Raw genomic sequence first — 23,214 nt, 5'->3', positions numbered from 1 at the left:
TTTTAAATACATAATTAATTTTTGTATTGTTATTAATTTTATAGGTAATACGTTTTATTTTGTCTTGATGAAAGTCCTTTCGCTGGAAGTGTCCTGGTGGGCTATTTGCGTTGCCTTTTTCGTTCGTAGAAAGGCTCGTTGTTGTTTTTGAAAGGTTGATGTTATTAGCTGTAGGCTGTATTTTTTTTTTCTTTTGGTTGATTTATCATTGCATCTGAATTGTGCGTAATAAAAATATAATTTCCTTTTTTGTTTTAATATTGAATTTCGTATTTGTTAGTAGAAGAAAAAGAGTTTTCTCGTTAGCTAGACGTCTATGACACTGTCGTTTTTTTTCATTTCCATCATATGAGTTGCCTTGAGTTTCTCTTGCATCTGTGTGAGCATGTCCTGCATCCGCCGGATCTCCTCGTCTTTCTGCAGAAGCAACCGATCTGTTTCACTTATTGTCGATTCGAAGCCATTGGAACTGATCGAATCCCGCTTTAGTTTGCCACGTTCACGCAGAGCATGTTGTGAAATCTGTGAAATACACTGAGCTCTGAAATTTTCATAATGAACATCCTGGGTGGTATCCTTTAGGTCCTGCATATGGGTCGATATAAGCATCGTTCGGAGCTTGATGAAATCACTGTGTTCGGGATCTTCGACATCTACTACACCCCATGGATACTGACGTCCGCGTACTTTTTTGCCAGCTACCTCAAGAATTGTATTACTTCCTACAACTGCAAACGGAATGGAAGCCTTGAGCTCGCGATCTTGTTGTTTGAATTCTTCATCTTCGTCAGAATCACAATCTGGGAATTGGTACAATTCGATGTGATTATCTTCTAGGTCCTGGAGAATGCGTTCTTTCAGTTTCCGGACTTCGGTCTTGGTAAGACAATCGGCCTTGCCAATGACAAGAACAATGTTCACTTTGCGATGGAGGCGTCGAATGAGATCCAGATCCATCTGTCGGAGACTAATTGGAAGCAAATTTTTTAAATGAGGAAGAAGGAAATACCTGAAGAACACTTACCTATGACCCCAAGGTGGAATAAAATATAAACAGCAATGAACCCTATTGTCTTGGATGTTTCTGCGGTTAAGACCACTTTCATCGGTAAAATATTGACGAAACTGAAAATAACAATTCAAAAAACACTTTCTTAGCATTTAATTTTTGAATAAATTTTGTTTTTGAAAACTCACTTGCTCGTCAATATACCCTGTGCACACTCTCCAGCTGTCCTCACAATTAATGCCATCGCCAAAACCTGGTGTATCGACAACTGTTAGCCTTAGTCGCACTCCTCGCTCTTCGATGTCCATTGTTTTCTTTTCAACGCGTGTTGTCTTTTCGATGCGTTCTTCGACATTTGGAATTACACGGTTCTTATAGAGATCACCCAAGAAAAGGCTATTAACTAGAGTTGATTTGCCTAAACCAGATTCTCCAACAACCATCAAAGTGAATTCGAAACCACGTTTCACCGATTTTCGATGAACTTGCTCGGGAAGTGTTGCAAAGCCAATGTAGTCACGTTCACGATCTATAGACGGGGTTTTAGCTGGAAGATAAAACATAAAGAAAAAGTTAAATACCAAATTACATCATTTGGAAAACCTGATTTATGGGAGTTAAAGTGAGCTTGGCTTTTAAGTTAGGAATGAAACAGTGCAATATTATCTTTTTTCAAAATACGGAGAAATTATTCTCGTGAATTGTATTTCCCTTCTTTTTCTGAAAGGAAAACACTTAAATATGCAAAGAATGGCAATGCCTACTTAATATAGAAACTGGCTGCTGCGACCTCAAAACAATACGAACACGATAGAAATCTTGCGGAAAACCGAGACTAGAAAAGGCTACAATTCGAAGCAGTCTTTAGGCGGGCCATATACGACAGGGCATGGTGCGAGTTAAAACTTCGAGCTTGTTCGATTCCTAACGTCATTGTCTAGATTTTCCTGTTTTTTTGGAGTACCAGTGACGTGATGGTTACTTCGTAGGGCTGTCATGATAGAGGTCTTGGATATTTCAACTTATTTGTCATGAAAAGTGCTTTGCATTGTAACTGTTCGGATTCGCCATAAACTGTAGGTTCCCTCCATCTCTGACAATATGGTTAAGAGTTGTAAGGCCCAAGTTGTCAACGGACTGTTGCGCCACCTAACAAAAATATTTTCTAACCTTTGCTTAGTGTGGGAAGTAGTAGGAAACATGCCCAATATTGTTGTGTCTAGTAACCAGCAAAGTAAACAAAGACAAAAATCCAGTTTGAGCAAATTCGTTTCATTGTCTGGGAGGTTTACTCGATACAAGTTTAATTGAACCACTCAAAAAATCAAGTGCGATAAGAGATAACGCAATTACGAGATTAAAACAGAAAATTCCTTTGCATTTTCGAATCGAAACTTCCAATAATGTTAATGCCTGGTTTGCATTCTGTGACTTGACGAAATCATACTTGATTTGACTGAATCATCCGCCATTTGACGGATTTACCAAAGATTTACCAACTCCACCTGTTAATTATCTAATTTACTTATGATTTTCTTGATTGCTCTGAGACTTCTTAAATACATCAGAATTATGCGTATAAGTCACATTCATCCGTAATTTGTTGCAATCCTTTTTGATTCATCTTGATTTATTCATGATTCACCCGATTTTGCTGATTCAACATAATTCATCCGTGTTTAATTCGTTTATCAACAAATTTAACAAATTTCTTTGGGATTTTCAGAATTGGTTAGATTCGTCCGCGATGTACCGAACTCATCAGCGATTTGCCGAATTTACCTATGGTTTAAAAGATTCATCTGAGATTGTAAACATTCTTCCTTAAATCATTTAGTTTGTCGGATTTTTCGTAATTTGTCAATCAGAGTTTGACAGTTGGTTAAAGATGTAGATCTTGGAAACTTATTCTTTAAAATGTAATTGCTTATTAACTTCCCATAGGAAGTTATTGTAATGGGTCCGATTTGTCAAATTGAAAATTTTGACATTTCTCGACGTTTCAAGGTCCCTAGAGTCGAAATAAAAGATTTTTAGAATGATGTCTGTGCGTGCGTGTGTACGTACGTTCGTACGTCCGTACGTCCGTACGTCCGTACGTCTGTACGTCCGTACGTCCGTACGTCCGTACGTTCGCGACGTTTTTTTCGTCGTCCATAGCTCAAGAACCAGAAGAGATATCGACTTCAAACAAATTTTGTTATACAGATAATAAGGCAGAAAGATGCAGAAAGGGCTCTCAAGAAAATTGCGTGGGTGGTTTTTTTACCATAGCAGTTTTAAAAAAAGGTGAAAATTTTGGTTAACCCTTAATATCTTACGAACCAAAAACGCTAGAGACTTGAATTAAATTTTATATAATATATTGTAACGTGATACCAAACAGATATATTTTTTGAAAAAAATCTATCTAACGGTTTTATTTCTAAATCAAAAAAACTGAAAAAAAAATTTATCACCTCCTAAATTTAACGACTAACATATGATTTCATCTTCAAAACAATTTTGAGCAACGGAGAATAATGTTTTAAAAATGTGATAAAATTTTGAGAAAAATCGAATGGACAGTTTTTTTACAAAAAATAAAAACCTAAAAAAAAATTAATAAAAGTTGGTAAAAATTGATTTTCGACTCAAATATCTTTTCAAAACTTTGAGATATTGGCTTTAATTTACTTTTATCTTTCAAAAAATATTGTTGTCAACATTCAGTAAGATTTTGAACAAAATCGAATTGATAGTTTTTTTTATAAAAAATTAAAAACCGAACAAAAATTAACAAAAGTTGGTAAAAATTGAATATGGATTCAAATATCTTTTCAAAAACTTGAAAGTTAGACTTTAAACTTATTTTATCTTATAAGAAATATTGTTTTAAGCATTCTGAAAGATGTTGAGAAAAATCGAATTGACAGTTTTTTTACAAAAAATAAAAACCTTAAAACAAAATTTATAAAAGTTGGTAAAAATTGATTTTCGACTCAAATATCTTTTCAAAAATTGTAGATATTGGTTTTTAACTACTTTTATCTTTCAAAAAATATTGTTGTTAACATTTAGTAAAATTTTGAAAAAAATCGAATTGATAGTTTTTATACAAAAAATTAAATACCTAAAAAAAATACCTAAATACCTAAACAAAAGTTGGTAAAAATTGATTTTCGACTCAAATATCTTTTCAAATCTATAAAATATTGGCTTCAAACTAATTTTATCTTACAGAAAATATTGTTTTCAACATTCGATAGAATTTTGAAGAAAATCGAATTGTCGGTTTTTTTTTACAAAAAATAATACTCTCAAAAAAACAATACTAAAACTTGGTAAACATTTACTTTCGACTCAAATAGCTTTTCAAAAATTCAAAATATTGGCTTCAAACTTATTTTATTTTACAGAAAATATTGTTTTCAATATTCAGTGATTTTTATATAAAAACCCAACAGTCCGTTTTTTTCATAAAAAATAAAATCTATAAAAAATAGTACGCAAATTTGGTAAAATCGATACTAGTACATATAGACAAACTTTTGAGCAAGACAAATCGACAGACGGGATGGGAAGTTATCAGTGTGGGTCGCATCCCAGCCTCTTTTTTTTTTAATCAAATTTAGCAGATTGAATTTTCTTGTAAATTTGTATTCCCATTTTTAAATCCACAGTAGACCTCAGCCTTATGAACTTTGTTAGAATCGCATTCCTGGGAGCCTTAAAGCACAAAAGGTAGAAAATAACTTAGCTCAAGTAAGCGAATATCCCACTTATGTTTTACTTATATGGCTTTATCACAAGCAGGTAGTTCAAAATATCCCCCTAAACTTTTAAAACATTTTAACGGTGTAATCGACTTGAAAACAACGTTTTAACCTTCTGAAAACCTTACACCTACCCTTGAACATTATATGTAAGTTTCTATGTGCATTTAATATCAATTACGCTTTGAAAAATTACCTCGTCAAAAAGGCATAATATAAATGTATGTTCCTTTACCATGATTCCATTTAACAGAACGGGACTACCTACTTCGAATTTTCATAGCTGATAGGAAGCTCGCCCCTTGAGGCGTTTATTAACGCTTTTCATTTGAGAGTCCTTGAAGTCATACAAATCTACTTTTCGTATACTCTTCACAACATCCTTTCCAATCCAAGTCATATACCGTACCGACACATCATCACGACCAAACGACGACACGCTTCTAGGCAAAATAAAAATCTCCTTAAGCCTTTTGAGAACTGTCGGAATAAAGTAACCGCAAGATGGCACATAAAATGCATTCATCATAATAATTGTGTGCGGTGTGCAGAGTTCCAAAAAACAACACACGAAAAAGGATCCACTTTTGTTTAATCTATGAACAATTCTCATTGTAAGGACATTTGAAAGAGTTTTTTGTATGTTTTGAATGTGTACGGAAAATACCATTTTGCATCTTCAAATTTCCGCCAGCCCCCTTGAGAAGCATTGAGTATCAGAGTGCACATCATCAGAGCCAAACAAGTGGAAAATGCATATAATTATGGTATTTGTTTATACGCATAGTCCTACAGGATATACCTACGCTACGATACGGTGACGGCGGGCGTTGGAAAATTTCTTTTACTTTTACTTACCACCAGGGACATGGATCTACGTAGGTATATGCACACATAAGCATATATATGATTTATCACACACCCTTATTTAAATTGTTTCAAAAAGCAAACAAAAACATTTTAATGCAATGTTTTCCTTTTGTATTTTCCTTTAATTAGGAAACTCTGTGTCTCTTTACTCTTTGTTTTTTGAATGTAATAATAAATTTAATGCTCGGATTTCTTGTTTAATTATCCTATAATTATGTTGAAGCAGCATCACTTGACATCCATTTGTTATTTTATGTTCATTATATTTTCTTACCTGACATCTTTTTGTGTATTTTATGAATTGAATAAAATTAATATTGGTCCGTTTTAGAAATCCTTTATCCCTTTTTTCACTAAGTTTAATTTAAACTATTTGTTTTTGTATATAACAATTAATTGTTTGTACAATAATTTAATTGATTTTGAGAAAAACAATATAAATTACTGAAGAGAATGTCAACAACACATTTTAACACTGTTATATCTGTTTGTAGACTGATTTCTTTAATGTTTTCCAAAGGATATACACGGTTTTCCAGTTTAACATATCACTTTCTTTTTGAAAGGGAGATTTTTAATTTTAGTTTGTTGATATTGTTTGTTATTGTTTCTTGTTTCTTAATGAAAACTAATTTAAAATTTGAAATTAACTATAAATATTTAAATATTATTTCACAAAAAGGTAAAGATTTGAAACTGTTTTAAAAAAATGTAATGTTGAACGAATAATAGAGTATAATCTATTTATCAGGAATTTCTTTCCTGATACACGTTTTCCAACGCGTGCGTATTGAAGTCGTTTTATAATTCATGTGTAAAGGGGGTGGAAAATGGCATTGCCAGGTAGAAACAATAAAGATGACATAAATCGATGTGTAATCGAAATTTTGAGACCAATGTTTTTCGATTTTTGGACACTTGACCCTTATTAGATTTTTGAAGTTGATATATACAAAAATTACATATAATATCAGAACTTTATGCTTCAATGAGAAAAATGGAATAGTCCTTTATATTGTGCGACGAAGTAATTCTGAAAAACAATATTGTTTTAAGTACGAAGTTTTGGAAATTTGTAGCTACACATTAAAACACATGCTTTTTATGCCAAGCGTGGATAGGGGAAAGATTTGCATCAGTTCGAGGCATCAAAGGTGTATTACAACCATAATGCTTTAACTCTTTGATTTTATATAAATTTGGGACGAGGCAGGGGGGTCCAAATACTATTTTAAAATATTTGTTTGTTTTAAGTATCAAAGAAAACGTATTTATTTGAAATATTCGATGAAGTTTTTATAGAAGCTGCACGAAATATATTTAAAGCTTTTTTTAAGTTTGTATATACTTAAAAAAAATGTATTATGAATTATAGGAGTGTTAAAGCTGTTGTATGTTTTAGTTAAATATTTTTAAAAATGCAAACGTTTGCGCAGGCGGCGGTTCTTTCAAACCTTAGGAAGCATTAATTGACAGACGTGTTGTATCAAATAGCTTTATTATGAGAGTTAAAACGTTTTAATCATAAAACAATATTATAAAGATAAACAGTAATGGAAAAGATAATAGGACCGATGAAAAAAACAGCCAAAAGTCGTAACTATCATCTCCGTGTAGTTGGGATAGAATTTAGGGTTTTTGAAGGTCTGTTCAGATTTTTTTTTTTTTTTTTTTTATAATTAGCAAACACTAAAAGGGTTTTTTATACCTTTAATATGCCAAGGACACAGTGTGAGCATTAGGAAAAGAGGGAAGGGTTGGATAGGAGGTGTCGGTGTACATTGGTTTTAAATTTCTGAACATTGCAATGACAGGGAAAGATAGAGCGTGGCAAGGCGTTCCACATTCGCGTAGTACGGCTAAAAAAAGAATCTCTGTACTTCATAGTACGTCCGAAGTTGGGCTCAAGGGTAAACTGATGGGCATTCCTAGAAGCGCGGGTATTACGGTTAAATTGTTTAAGGGGAGGAATGCAACTGGCTATTTCACTAGAGCATAGTCCGTTAAAATAACGGTAAAAAAGGGTGAGGCAAGAAACCTTGCGTCGATGTTCGAGTGATGTAAACGAGTTGATGATGTTAATGTCACCAATCATTTTAAAAGCTCTTTTTTGAATACTGTCCAAGAGGCTTAAATAAGTTACTGGAGCACCAGCCCAGAGATGAGAGTTATATTCAAGTTTCGGACGTATATAGGTTTTGTAGATTGTAGCCAGATCAGACGGAGAAAAAAATTTCTTGCAACGTCTCAAAAAACCTAGACATCTTGCGGCATTTTTGGCAACATAGCGTATGTGATCGCTCCACAATAGGTGGTTGCTGATGCACATTCCGAGGATGTCAAGATTTTCTGTTTCGTTGATGCAAGTGCCACTCATAGATAGTGGCAAAGACGGTTTATCTCGCTTTAACGATGCAAGACAGCATTGCGTTTTCGAAGCATTAAATTCCACACGATTTTTTATTCACCATTGTACAATGCTGTGTAAGTTGGAATTTAATGAGCTAATCTTATTTTGCCGTTGCAGTTCCACATCCGAAGAGGAGGGTTGTGAGTCTGGAAACGAATATGAAAAGCTAAGAGTGCTATCGTCAGCGAAACAATGTATTGGATTAGAAGTAGCAGACAGGAGATCATTTATAAAAACGAGGAAGAGGGTCAGATATGTTGAAAAATTATGTCAGATGACAAAAGAACTTTATGTTTGATCCGAAATAAACGGAGATGATAGTTAAAGATTTTAGTGGAAGCACTTTAAGCTTTTGATAGTTTTGTTAACCGTCTAAAGCTAGACCATTTTTTTTTAATTATTGAAAAATATGTGCTGTTGACTAGTTTGAACTCCAAGCATTTAAATTATGAGGACATGCCAATTAAGAAGGATTCACTCAAGATAATGAACCGAAACACTCATAAAAGTTGTAGAAAGAATGTAATCTTTACAACACAATATACTTAATGGAAAGCTCATCAAAATTATTTGATTTAAAGTAAATAGAATATATCTGGGGTAAACTTAAGAGAAACTGCAGAGCCAAGGACGTCTTTAGATTAAAAATAAAACAAATTGATGGTATTTCACGTATTTCAAGGTGGTTAATTCTATATTGCTATTTAAAATAAATGTGCAACAACCATGTATTTAAGACTAAGGAACAATTTTAACCATTAAATTATTGTATTAAAAAGTACTGGGCCCTACTATGTAACTCTATTCTACTTTTGATTCTATTCGAAACTCATTTCCAATTCTACTTTCAAATCGTACTACGTATGAAAGTAGAATCGGATGCTGGTTATACCATTTTGTTTTCAAACAAATTTGTACTTTCGAACGAGTATAGAGTTATTTTGACAGTTTTAAAAATAAAAAAAATTAAATATCAAATTTTTGGAGAAGAATAATTATTACAAAAAATGGACACCGTTGGAATTTAGTTTAATTTGCAAGGAAATGAACAACGCAAATCGAACGCAGAAGAATAAAAGATAATTTCAATATATTGATATATATATGGTAAAATATTTGAAGGCATTCTTAATGGAGAATATATACTTTTGTTTTAGTTTTCTTAAGAACTATCGTTTTTCTAAGGACGGATTTATGTTCATACTTAACACCATTTTATGCGACATGACTACTAGCAGAAGACTTAATACTGTTCCGATTATCATTAAGTTATCAGCAGCATTGAAGTTTTTGGCAATAGGATGCTACCAAAACCAAATCGCTAGCGACAAGAACGATGGACTTGCACAGCAAACCATGTCAAAAATACTTGCCGAAGTTTTGACTTCAATCGAAAGAGTCATGTGGCTGCTGATGATGAATTTTGAAATTAATGAGAAAGATAAATGAAAGTCCAAACGCTGTTATTGGAAAAAGTCACGAACTCATATTACAATTTACTTACAATTTGACAAAAAAATTGTTCGCAAGCACTTTTGTTGTAGTGATTATTTTCGGTTTTGAATGCTACTTTCGAGTTACGTACGTCCTCGTTTATTCGAAAGTTCATAAGAATAAATTTGGCACTACTAGAACTATTCAATTGTCGTTGGTTCGAAAGAAGTCAAATAGATACATAGTACCAATTTCTCGAATTCGAGCAATTTCTTTGTAGAATCGAGTTACTTAGTAGGGCCCCAGCACTGTTCTTAATTCGTTTCTATTATTTTTCCAAGACAAATTAATCGAAAATACTTCATAGATTTTGTGTTGTTATTTCCTTTTGCTTAAGTTTAACAGAAAAATATAGTATTTATGGAGAGTTGTAAGGTATTTTTTAAATTTGTTTATACTCTTCCCAATATTTGTTCTATTATTTGTTCCATCACTGTATATAATTAAACTTAGACCACCCTTATAGGGCTAGTAAATCATTTTAGACTCACAACTTGTTGTTATGGATAAGTGGGGTAGTTCAATTAATCGATGCCTAAGTTTTTATATGGTTCTAGATTAATATATAAAAAAGTAAGAAGAAATATCAGCTTAATTTGAAGTTGAATTCTTATCGATTTAAAATATTTATATTTATTTTTTTTCAGATTTGTAAAGTACAACAAATCCAAAAAATTAAACCAAACAAAAAGCACAAGAAAAACTTAAAAAATGCTTTTAGAGTACAATTTTCATTAAAACCTTTGTTTGTTGTCTTATACAAATTCTTTTTTATCTTAACTAAAAAATATTTCCTTCTGTTCTTAAACGGAAATGTCTCAAAATGTGTATTAGCATTTTTTAATGTTTTGTTTGCATGTCTCTAACATTATTAACAAACTATATCTTGATCCTATATGTTTTGATAAAAAAATTAACCATAAATACTTCTATACACGTTATTTTCGAAAATCAAAGAAAGTGGTTTACGTTTAAGTTTAATATTTAAGATTTGTGTTGAAAAATATTGGCCAATATTAGAGAATTAAAATTGTTAAATACGAAACAATTTACATAAATCTAAAAGAAAGTTAAGCTTTTTTTTTACCTTAAATGGAGTTTTTAACTTCCCATAGGAATTTTTTTGTTATCGGTTCGTTTTGTCGGATTGCAAGTTTTGGCATTTCAACGTTTTAAGGTCGATAGTCTAAATCGAAGATTTTTAGAGGGATGTCTGCGTCTGTCTGTACGTTCCTACTTTCAAGATAACTTTTATCGTCATCGACATCGACTTTAAGTTGATTTTGTGTTACAGATAATAAGATCAAAGATGCAAAAAAATTGGATTGGTAATTTTGTTTACAATATCAATTTTTAAAAATTAACATTTTGGCTGGTCCAATCTGTCCCTCGAATATTTTACAAAAATAAATGAAACCTCTTGAATATGCGACGAAGAATAAGGTTTTGAACATCTGGTAAAATTTTGCTAAAAACTAAAGTTATGCTTTTTTCTTCTAACTTCTAAAAATTGTTAAAAATTGATTTTTGTCTCGAATATTTTGCCAACAATAAGAGATTGATTGAAACTATGTAACTATGTAACTATGTATATTATAAAAAAATATTTTCTTTTAGCATTGGTTATAATTTTTAGAAACTTCCAACAGTCAGGTTTTTTTTTTCATAGAAAATAATAATCTACAAAAAAGTACTCCCAATTGATGTCTGATGTTCGATTTATTAGTATTATTTCGTTCTATGTAAACGTTTGTTGTTAACTTAAGATAATGTTAAAAAATAAAACCTTTCAAAAAAAGCTGCTAAAATGCCTTTTTTTTTAATTGGGGCTTTGGCTAATCATAAGAAAAAAATGAGTTTTAAACCCTTTTTTCAAACATCACCAAAATTAAAAGAAACTTATTTTATTATCAAAAAAATGCATGCAAAGTTAAAAAATATAAAAATTGATATTTTTAAAACACAGAAAAATTTATTTGATTTGAAGTTCTAAGAGTATGGATACATTTTCGATTGAAATGAATAAAAAAAGGATAAAAAATAAAAAATAATCCAATTCATTTTTAGCCCCAGTGTACATGAAACAGTTAAGAAAATACCCAAAACTCAGTCATGCATTTCATTTCATGTTTATACACTGCGATTTATTATCATTTATTTACTTCGTTTCATTAATACTAATTAAAGTTAACTTGACACAGTTCTATAAGTACATTGTAATATTTTCTTAAATGAAAATGAACTGCTTAAGTGTTGCCACTTAATCAATTTGATTTCTATTTCGAATCAAAATCTAGTAAATCTATTCTAAAAATTCTTAAAACCAAATCATAAAACACGTCTATTTCTATAACTTGATTCCTATAAAATTGACATTAATTATATAGAGTTTTGAAATGAGGTCACATCCATCCCACTCATTATATCTCAAATATTTTTAACATCGCCACATAAACAATGCGTTTCAATATGTCATCTTTCAACATCTCATCTTTCGGATCTCTAATGCATTTTAGTCTAATAATAAAACCGAATATCGTCTATCTCTTATAAACAATTACGAAAGTGAAGCTATGTTACACTATTTTGTTTCGTGGCTAGTTGCTACTTATGACGCGACCACAATCTACCACGCTGCAACATCAGCACCGCACACATCAAGCAAACATGAAACATCAACTACTTTCAACATAAACAGATCAAATGTCATTTTGGGAAGTGAATGCAGATCGATCGATGATAGAGACGCGTTCGTTGATACCAAAACTTAAATTTAACTAAAAGCAAAAACAACAATAGTCTCGAAGGCAACTACATACACACATAGATTATACAATGAATGTTGCTTGAAATTAACTGTAAATTGATTGACTTCGGCTTCGGCTTCAGTTTTCATTTAATTCCACAGAATCACAAGCAAAACAACAAAATCTGCCCGAGTGGTTTTCTTTATAAAACTAAACGTATAGTGCATACCTCCCATAAGGTTGACTGCAGCGCCAGTTTTCTTTATAAAACCGCATACAATTTTAGAGGCATCTCTCTATATGGAGGGTGGTCTTGCGTTTTTTCGTTTTTTCGCTTTTTATATTTTCTTCTTTTCGAAATCATGATTTGCGGTTGCAGAGTTGATAGAGAAATATACAAAAGAAATAAATAAACTGCATTTCATAATTCTCGTCAAGCGTTTTCTATTTTCAGATAAGAAATAACTTAAAACAAAATATTTATTATTTCTCCCTGGAGAATAGTGATTGTTTATAAATGACTCACTTGACTACTTACAATAACAAAAACGAGTTGAGTTGAGAAATTTAAATTGAATTTAATTGAAATTAAGTCACTCAGAGATTGGCATTAAAAATGTAAACAATGTCGTGGTTTCTTCAACAACTAGACATTTTTAGGGGCGTTTTTATGTTTCCTTTCTATACGTACCTAATTTCTTGTTGACACAATGTCAAAAAATACCAAAGCAACCTATAAAAGAGGAGAGACAAAAACAATCAAATGTCAAAAGACAACTTAATTGCCATATTATACAATTAGGGGTTTAGCAAGATGGGGGACTATACTGTTATGAGGAAATTCATATACATTGTCTAGTTGTTGTGTAGATATGAAGATGCAAACAGACCTTCAGTCTTCTTGAGAAAATTAGAAGTCTTACAATGAGCATTGAGCAGTCATAAGACTTCCTCTTGCTTATGTGAGTCTTTTGACTTTCTTAGAACACGGTAATTAGGTACTTGCCTTCTTTTTTATAGAGTGATTTCATTTAAGACTTTGTTGATGAGATAGATCCCTATTAGGGTAAAGAGAGGATTTTACACATTTCTTACTGAATTAGTATCTTTTGCACAATTTGTTTCAGATGACACTACATAGATGTACAATGTACATACATATGTATATGAGACATAATGTGTGGATGTTTTGACATGATTTTAGATTTGTTTCACATGAGTGTATGATAATGTTTGTATTTAGTCATGTCTTCAAATAAAGTTACTTATCTTAAGCACTATTCACATGAGCACGACCATGTTGATTTTGGCATTTCTTTCATTTGACAGCTTTTAGTTCGTCGCGAATAAGCCACAGCCATTCACCACCGAAACCAAAACAAGAATGATTTTTATAGGTTAAGTACGCGCAATAATTTTATTCGTTGCGATTGTGGATAATGTGGAACGCGAATAAAGTTTGACAGTTGGTATCAATTACAATTTTTTTCGCGACGAATAAATTTGTTTTCTTAAATTTTTTAATACATGATATTGAAAAGTAAAAGTATGCATCATTAATCAAATATAACTTATATTGCTCCTCCAGGTTGAGGGTTCTGCCATGCCGTCGGGGTGACTTCCTGGCCACGTAAAAAATACCTTAAGTTTCAAAGCACCAACAAGCCTCGGATACGGAAGGATTCACTGTTGACAACCCACACAAACGAAATAAGGACAACGAACTTCGGATATGTACGTGGAATTTTAGGTCCCTTAACAGACCACGTGCAGCCGAGCAATTAGCGGAAGCCCTAAACTGCTGCAAGGCAGATATTACAGCCATCCAAGAAGTGCGATGGGATGGACCGGGCAAACGCAAACTAAAAGAATGCGATATCTACTACAGTGTCTATTTGGGTGTGGATTTGTTGTTGGAACTAGGCTCATGCAAAAAGTCTTGGGTTTCAACAGTGTGAGCGAGCGCATTACGACAATCCGCATCAAGGCTAAATTCGCTAACATAAGCCTAATATGCGCGCATGCCCCAATAGAGGAGAACGATGAAGACACCAAAGACATATTCTTCGAGCTCTTGGACAAGACATATGAGCAGTGCCCTGGCTATGACATTAAAATTGTCTTAGGAGATTTTAATGCCAAGCTAGGAAGAGAAGACATTTTTTTGGTGGGATAATCGGGAGATTCAGCCTGCATGACACCACCTCTGACAACGGATTCAGGCTGGTCGATTTCGCTGCGGGGCGAGACGTTCTGGTAGCTAGTACGCAGTTCACGCATCTTAATACCCACAAGGGGACATGGAAATCTCGTGATCAATCAACCGTCAACCAGATTGACCACATTGCGATCGACGCACGACACTTCTCCAGTATCCAGGATATCCGAACATTCCGAGAGGCCAACATTGACTCGGACCACTACCTCGTTGTAGCCAAGGTACGGCTACGGATATCCCGATCCAAGCCAAAACAAGGAAGTACTGTGAGAAGATTCGACGTTAGACGGCTACAATCGCAAGAGACTGCCATGTCCTTTTCCGATCGAGTCTCTAATAACCTCCTAAGAAGTCCTATGCTTCCTGCATTAAGCATTGAAAACCAGTGGCAACATTGCCTTGCAGCCATCAGAGATGCCGCCTCTGAAGTGCTAGGTTTCACACGGCCACCACAGCGAAACCCCTGGTTTGACGACGAATGCCGGCAAGCTCACGCAGCGAAACAAGAGGCATACAAAACGGCGCTGCACAAAAGGACGAGAGCTGCTCGCGAGCTCTACGAGCAGAAGAGGAGAGAGGAACACCGGCTTCTTAGATGGAAAAAAAGAGAGCATGAGAAGCGTGCGATTGAGGAGATAGAGGGATGTCACAACAGGAATGAGGTTCGTAAATTTTACCAAAAGGTAAAAAAACCTCCCAAGGGTACCAGCCACGAACCGATGCCTGTAAAGACGATCAGGGGAACATCGAAGTAGAACCGCAGTCGATGCTGAGAATATGGAAAGATCACTTCTCCAAATTGTATAACGGCAATGACGAACCGAATTCCGCTGTAAGGGAGATAGAACCACTCAACCGACCTTAACGAAGTGAAGATAGCTATATCTAAACTTAAGTCAAACAAAGCTGATGCTGACGGGATCGCTGCCGAACTATTCAAAGCAGCAGGCGGTGACTTGGTACGGAGCATGCACCAACTCATCTGCAAAATATGGTCGGAAGAAAGCATGCTCGATGAGTGGAATCTCAGCACAGTGTGCCCGATACATAAGAAAGGAGATCCTCTAAACTGCGCCAACTACAGAGGCATCAGTCTCCTTAACATTACATATAAGATCCTCTCTGCCATATTATGTGAACGTCTGAAGCCTTTCATCAACAACCTGATTGGTCCTTATCAGTGTGGCTTCAGACCAGGAAAGTCCACTATCGACCAAATATTCACACTACGGCAGATCTTGGAAAAACCCAGGAGCTTAAAATCGATACCTACCATCTCTTTATCGATTTTAAAGCCGCGTACGACAACATCTATAGGGAAGAGCTCTACCGAGCAATGTCTAGTTTTGGCATCCCTGTCAAACTTATCCGTTTGTGCAGAATGACGATGGAGAATGCACGCTGCTCTATCAAGGTCAGAAAAGATCTTACCGATGCATTTGATGTCAAAAAAGGTTTTAGATAAGGCGATGCACTGTCATGCGACTTCTTCACAATCTTCCAAAGGTCCATCCAATTACACAGATACGCAGATGCTTCTTTGGACTTAGAAGGCAGTTATGAAGTAAGGTCCTCTCTCGAGCATGTAAAATCACCATCTATAAGACACTCATCATCCCGGTTTTCATATATGGCGCTGAGGCCTGAACCCTGTCAAAGAAAGATGAGAGCGTCTTAGGATGCTTCGAGAGAAAAATTCTTCGGGTGATTTTTGGTCCCGTACGCATAGATGGAGGAGAAGATATAACGATGAAATGTACGGGCTGAACAGTGGCACTGACCTAGTTAGCAGAATTAAAGTCCAACGGCTTAGATCATGTAGAGCGGATGGACATCAACGCTCCAGCCCGGAAGGTCTTCGAATCCAATCCCGAGGGTCGGTGCAGTAGAGGAAGACCGCGAATCAGGTGGCGCACCCAGGTGGGAGAGGACCTTAACCAACTTGGCGTGCGAAACTGGAGACTAGGGACCGAGCTGGCTGGAGACGCTTGTTAGTTGAGGCCCAGGTCCGCCCTGGACTGTAGCGCCACCTTAAGTAAGTAAGTAATCAACAGTTCATTTCGTTGCATTTTGTACAAAGGATCTTATTTAATATTTTTATTGATTGTGATTTTTAAAATGGTCTTATATTTTACTCCTTAATAATAAAATCATCAAATAAAGTTGAATGCGTGCTTTTTAGATTAAATTAAAGTTTTTCGTTAAAATGGAATCCTGAACGTCAGTATTGTTTCCGTATTTCATGCATAGTTTAAAGATTGAGTAACTTTTCTAATAATTCTTTTTTTGACTAAGGCTTTAAAGAGTTTTGTTTTCGAAAAATCTTTTTTTTAATATCCACTGTTTCCTAGGATCCCAAAAATGTTCTGTCAAATGTTTTAGTATGCCAATTTTTCAAAATATGTACTCGTATGTCTTTTACACATTTAAAAACAAGTTTGCCGAACTCACAACTGAAATATTCAAACCAATTCACTTGAACTTTGGAATATACTTTTAAAATGTATGTTAGTCCAGCCGTGAATCCTTAAAAGAAGATGTCACACAAACGCTGCGCATTCGCCACTTTGAAAATTATTTTAATTAGTAATAATTTGTTTTATAAAATCCTCTATAATTCCGATATGTGTCAAAGTTTTTGATGAAGAAGATTTTGCTATGAACTTGTTCGAATTCATCCCAGCTATAAACTTCGACATGATGAAATATTTAAAACATTTTCAGAAATATTTCCAAATTTTGACTGACAGTATTGTCAAAAACGTCATTATAGGGTATTATCAGAAGAAAAATCGATACCTTTCTTTGAAACCTGACAGCTGCTGAAAATTTCTTAATGACATGTGGACGCATAATCAAATGGACTAACCATATAACAATAAAATTGTAAGACTTTGAGACAAGACCTGTTAACTTTAAGAGCACACAATGTTAAATCAAAAGGTATCTGCTTATTTGTTGTTATAGTCTGAAAATGTTATACAATTTGACAATTGTGTGTATTGGATTTTTTGACATTGACAGCTTTGACATCGGTTTAAAGGTGCGTTCACATATAACTTTCAAGCATCGATTCAAAATACGAATGAATTCATGCAGTCAAAGTTTGTTTTGCCAATTTGATCTTTTAAGAACTTGAAAAATATAATATTTCTCAGATATTTCTAAAATAAAATTGTGCAAAAAGATTTTTTGATTAAATACTTATCAAAAATTCACTTTTTTTAATTATAAAACAACAATAAAACTTCAGCATTCACATGCATTGCATATTAAGACTATTCACAGAACTTTATTACATATATTGAATTGATTAACTTATAAACTTATCACTCAGAGTCTATTTGCGACATTAGTAATTCAAAATCAACAACTTGATGTCATCATCATCATCAACATCAACATCATAGCCATATCATTCGAGTCTGTGTGTTCAATGCTAAAGCAAAATGCACAGGCATCAATTAAAGCAAATTGAACTTAAGTTGCACCGCCAGAAATGCCGGGGCATTTTGTTTATTGTATATATTTTATGGAGATGAAGATGAAATTTCCTATGCAGCTATGCATTGTACAATGTGCATGACAGGGTAGACTGACAGTAGCCCATTGTAATATCATACGATACTAAAACACAACAACAACGTGATGGGCATTAAATCTGTTATTATGCATTATGAAAGTGCAGTATTTAAAAATGCACATAATTTTATAGGTATACCACATCTAGGAAGGTGGAGTAGCCACATTGTAACCTATAAGCCCTATAACACATTTACACATACGTGAATATATGAAAGACCAAAGGGAAAAGTAGAACATCGTTGCAGGACATATAGAGCCACATCTACGTCCATATAATGTCTCATGTTTGGTGTGCATAAAAAGTGTCACAAATTGCAGAGCAATGACTGCATAAGCAAGCACTTAAATAAAATGTGTGCCAAGTCCTTCTGCATGATTTGGTGGCTTGGATAGCTTGCTTTCATGCAGGCCTACTGCCTATAGCCTATACTGAAACTGCATGCATTCACCATAATAAAAGTTGTATATGCTGCCTGAGTGTGGAGATGATGAAGCCCTTAAGTCATTTTTATGACTGTAAACACTGTAAACAATATTACTTTTTCTAGGCGGGAGTGGGAATGTGTATGTAGTGAAAAATCGATTATTCTTCCTTCATTTTCGATTCAACAATGAAAAACAGGAAGTTTTCATATTTTTCATTTTTAACGTTGGAGAATATGTAATTATGTTATGAATAAAATGTTTTATGACATTTTTAAAGTGTGTAGCTTGTGAGTAGTTGCAATTAAAAATGTAAGATCAAATTGTATGCAGAATGAAGATGGCAAACACCTCATCTGCATATAGGCATGCCACAAACTTAGAGGTAATTAAATAATGTTTCTTTGGCAGAATAGAAGGTAGAGGAACAACTAGCTGAACACAATGGTGAAGCTGGAGCTTGTGGTACTGTCAAAGTTGAAAAATACGAAAAACACACACAGCGCTACAATATGAAGTTGAAGCAGAAGCGCAAGTTAGGTAAACTTCTTCACAGATTTTTGACATTTGTATAGTTGAGAGTTGAAGTTGAAAACTTTTGACTTGATGTTGCATAAGCTTCATGTCATAATAACTTATTTGTTATTCAAGCTTTACCCGTGTGTTGAGGCGCTTAACCTCAAAGCTGTAGAAAGAAAAAAATGCAAAGTGAGTTTTGTCAACTGATCTTTCAAGTAACACTGGCATTTGACACCTTTCAAACTCAGCCATTGCCATACGAAAGTGTATCTACAATAATGTGGTTTTTCAAACGCAGCCACTTAAAGTGCAATACTACGAAAACATTGGTGAAACATGTTATAAGGCATGTGCATCATCGTGAATCTCTTCCAGTTAAAAATATTGCTGCTTTAAGTTTTTTTTCAGATTTATCAAATTTTTCGGCGTTCCCACCAATTAAATGTATTGTACCTATTTTTTTGACACGGAGAATGAAGATAGAAGTACCCTAGGAGTGATGGTTAGTACGTTAGACTATCATGCCAAAAGTCTTGGTTTTAATCCTTACCTCTCCCATCTAAAGTTATTTGATAAGGACCAAATGTAGTTCCATCAAGACGGGTCACAACATACAACACGACTAATTATGACTTATTTACCTGTTTACATTAATAATCCCGTAACTATTCTGAACACACCAATTGAATTGAACAATTTTTTTTTTGACACGTTTGTGGAGGATCAATATTTGGATAAAATATAGTTCCAACAAGACGCACTTCAACATATTTCATCTCTGAAATATACACAAATTAAAAACTTACATGTGTAAAAAAGTATTTCCAAATTACTTTAAAAGATTAACATGTTGCGAATCTTCAATTTAAAGTGTGCAACTTTATAATAAAATTAATTTCCATTGTATCTGTGTGTGAGTTGTATTGAGCTTTACTTTTGAAAATCAAAAATGAATGAGTTCAAAATAAAAATCTACCAAATCTTTTACCATGAAATCAAACCTGGAGAAAAATGAATCTTTGTGTTAGTGTAATCACAACCTCAACATCAATGTTTAAAAAAATCAAATATAAAACCTGCCAAATATGAATATGTAAGCATTACATATATTTATTTGACGCACGAACACTGAAAGAACTTAGCTAAATTTTCACAAACTTCATCAATACCTAGATTTATGTGTGTTTTATCCCTGAACACATGTGTATAGAAGACAAGAACACATATTATTTTCGTATAAATAAAGCTTTTCATTGACCTCATTTTATAACCTTCTCCATCTTAGATAAGTGCCCTTCATCTCTATTTTCATTTCTTATGTACATAGTTCATCTCGTTTATAAAAAAGTCTACTCATTTTCCCAAAGCCATTAAAATGTGCATTCTTGAGCAAAAATATCTTTCTATTTGATTCTCATTCTAGCTTCTTAGAAGAAAAAATGCACAAAACATCATTCTATCTAAGGCCTTTTACCTCTTCCGTATCTATAAAAGCACATCTTCTAAAACTCAACTCTTCTTTCGTGAGTTTATGTATATTATATGTGATGGCATTTACATTGATCTCTTTTAAAGATTACAAAAAAAGAAAAACACAAAAATCGAACTGCTACTTCAACATGCTATATTCAATGTGTATAAAGAAACCCTACAATAGAACAAGCACCATAATTCGTTCACCCACCTCGCGCATCAGAGGCTATCTCCTTATCCATTTTGTATAAAGGTAAACGACACATTGTGACAGAGTGGCTTATCTGAAGAATGCACCTAACCATCCCCTCTGCCACCACCACATCGTACTATATCACCTACTATAGCCGCTACCAACGCCATCTATGCCATCCATAGCCACTGTAGCTGAACAAAAATACAAAAAAAAAAGAATGGCAAACATGAAAACTTCTAAAGGTGATATGAATCAAGTATACAGATATATAGATACTTTTTGTATGGTCTATGTATGGACTTGTGTGTACTTTCATCAAAATAGAACAGAACTTTGCAATCCATTCTCTAAAAGATATTGAGTTTTTCAAAGATATTGATACTCTGACTCTTTTCTTGACCTCAGGCAAACAGATATACCTCAGTGCATAGGAGTATCATTGAATCTACGGAAATGCATGCATGCACTGCACACTGCACAAAGTCAACCTGCAACTGCTGCAACAAGCGCCCCAATTCAAACAATGCCTCTTGCTGTCCATTTAAAGTTGAAAAACGGAATACCAATTAAAAACGTCAGTTTACCGATTCCCATAGTACTAATATCATAGTCAAACATCGCATCAGACATGACAACTATAGGTTCCAGTTAGTCGTGTGCCACAAATCAATTCAACCCGATTCTTGAGTAAACTACTGTCGTTAGACTCTGTGCGGTCGGTGGACGTTCGGTCGTTCTGTACAAACTACCATACCATGCCATGTCAGGAAGAGAGGTAAATATAAAGACATACATGGGTAGAGATATTCTATGCTAAAACCTAAACCAGCGATTAGCTCATTATGTGCCATAAGTCATGGTCACTGGATTAGTTAAATGTATGTTAGAACCACCCAAATCCGGATGCGAACTAAATAGACACAAGCCGAACTCTGAACAGGCTTTTTAGATACACGATGTATACGAAATACGAGTATAAATTGTTTGTTTTAAATTTATTCAAATTTTATCACCGTCGTTTTGTCATCGTCGTCGTCGCCGAACCGTGTGTGGGTAAAACTTTGTTTTTTTTTTATAAGCTTTTGATTTCAGTACGATTGGGTTGTGTGTATTCTTACCTTTCCGGTGAAATTCTGTAGAACGCATTTTGCTGGCTGAAAGCTTCCGTCTTTGTAAATACTCCGTGGTGATGGTGGTGTTGTGGATTGGTTTAGGGGTTCACCCAGGCGTATGTGTGTTTTTATTTTGTATTTATTTTTTTATTTGCTTCGTTGAAGGATTTTACCCTCTGCTCTTTAAAATATTTCAAAAATATGGAATTTAAGCCTTTTTTAATTTATTTTGTGTTGGGACTGAGAAATATGTGAAGAAACTTGAACTTTTAACTTTGAACACCTTAATAATAGAAATTAAGATCCTTTATTTTTTTTAAGGAAAATTATTGCACAATTTTCACTGTTTACACGTACATATGTTTTATTTTTGTATTTATTTTTGAATTATTCCAGAATTTCCATTGAAAAGTTAAGCCTGGCACCGCTGAACACTTCGAGAATTCGATATCAACTGAGTGAAAAATGTTTTCTGTTTGCCTGCCTATAGCAATATAATATGAAGTAGACAAAAGATACTCTATCTGCTCATAGTAACTTTCAGATACACTGCATGGAATGCTTCTAGTGCTTCTACATTCACAACCATTTATATTTTGTTTTTGTTTTTCACGTTGTTTAAGTTAAACGAAAGAGTGAGTTGATATCGTGTGGATTTATTGATTTTATTTATCTGATATACCGACTAAAAAAAAAACTCAAGAATTTAATGAACTCAAAGATACAATTATTATGATTTTATGTATCTAATAAATTTTTGTTTTTGTATGTTGTTGATTTCGTTGGGGTTGTTATTTAATTTTGTTTACAAGATAACATAGAACACTCATAAATGTAAACATTATCAGTGCGAATTAAGTGAGTTGTTTTTATAGGGACGCTACTGTAAGTGCATCTAGGGCGCAATTGCAAAACATTTTTCAATGAACTTTTTTGATGTTGTTGTTTTTGAAAAATTGCATCACGTCATTTGAACTTTTTGTTTTATTGTCAGTGATAGAGATGTGAAGCTGTGTGATGGGAAAAATTAAAGATACAAACTTTGCAGGAAATTGTGTATAGTTTTTTACTATTTCAGACATATCAATGCTTGAAGCTTTTGCTTCTGTTTTCGTTTTTGTTTACCTTATGATGGCAAAACTTTAAAGCTTTATGATGACCAAAAAGATACACATCTACGGCTAAAGATCATCATGATGAGCAGGTTTTGAATATGGACATATTTTTATTGGTTTATAAAATTCATAAGAATACAAATAAACAATTAAATTTTGTGTAGTTTTACCTAAAATTGCTAAAGAATGAAATACAACTTTTTGTATTTGTCATCGACTTTATCAACCTGAGTTGATGATGTCTAAACTTTCAGTGAAAAAATATAAATTTTTGATTAATTTTGATAA

At 33.7% G+C, this 23,214-nt stretch overlaps 1 protein-coding gene across 3 annotated transcripts; it reads right to left on the bottom strand.

The window, feature by feature from the left end:
- Positions 1 to 51: 51 nt before the first annotated feature.
- On the bottom strand, positions 52 to 22,330 carry LOC129946209 (septin-2). 3 transcript variants are annotated; one of them, XM_056056305.1, is made up of 4 exons: positions 21,818 to 22,330; positions 1,198 to 1,556; positions 1,025 to 1,125; positions 52 to 967 (listed from the first exon to the last, which is right to left on the bottom strand). In XM_056056305.1, the coding sequence occupies exons 1-4, from the start codon at positions 21,843 to 21,845 to the stop codon at positions 307 to 309; spliced, it is 1,149 nt and encodes a 382-aa protein (XP_055912280.1). In that variant the 5' UTR covers positions 21,846 to 22,330; the 3' UTR covers positions 52 to 306. The 3 variants fall into 3 exon arrangements, with proteins under 3 accessions (XP_055912280.1, XP_055912282.1, XP_055912281.1); XM_056056307.1 differs by lacking the exon at positions 21,818 to 22,330 and adding an exon at positions 12,515 to 12,537; XM_056056306.1 differs by lacking the exon at positions 21,818 to 22,330 and adding an exon at positions 5,909 to 6,060.
- Between the last annotated feature and the right edge of the window lie 884 nt (positions 22,331 to 23,214).

Source organism: Eupeodes corollae, chromosome 2 (assembly GCF_945859685.1).
Source record: "Eupeodes corollae chromosome 2, idEupCoro1.1, whole genome shotgun sequence".
NCBI classification, from domain to species: domain Eukaryota; kingdom Metazoa; phylum Arthropoda; class Insecta; order Diptera; family Syrphidae; genus Eupeodes; species Eupeodes corollae.
The sequence above is the reverse complement of the archived record's forward strand: the minus strand, read 5'-3'. Positions and strand labels throughout refer to the sequence as shown.

Bases quoted from the DNA above. Each gene is read 5' to 3' on its own strand.
- LOC129946209 (XM_056056305.1), bottom strand. From the start codon at position 21,845: ATGCGTTCTACAGAATTTCACCGGAAAG. The intron at 1,557-21,817 runs GTAAGAATACAC...TTTATCTTCCAG, and splicing joins TACAGAATTTCACCGGAAAG to CTAAAACCCCGTCTATAGAT. The intron at 1,126-1,197 runs GTGAGTTTTCAA...TGTTATTTTCAG, and splicing joins CAGGGTATATTGACGAGCAA to TTTCGTCAATATTTTACCGA.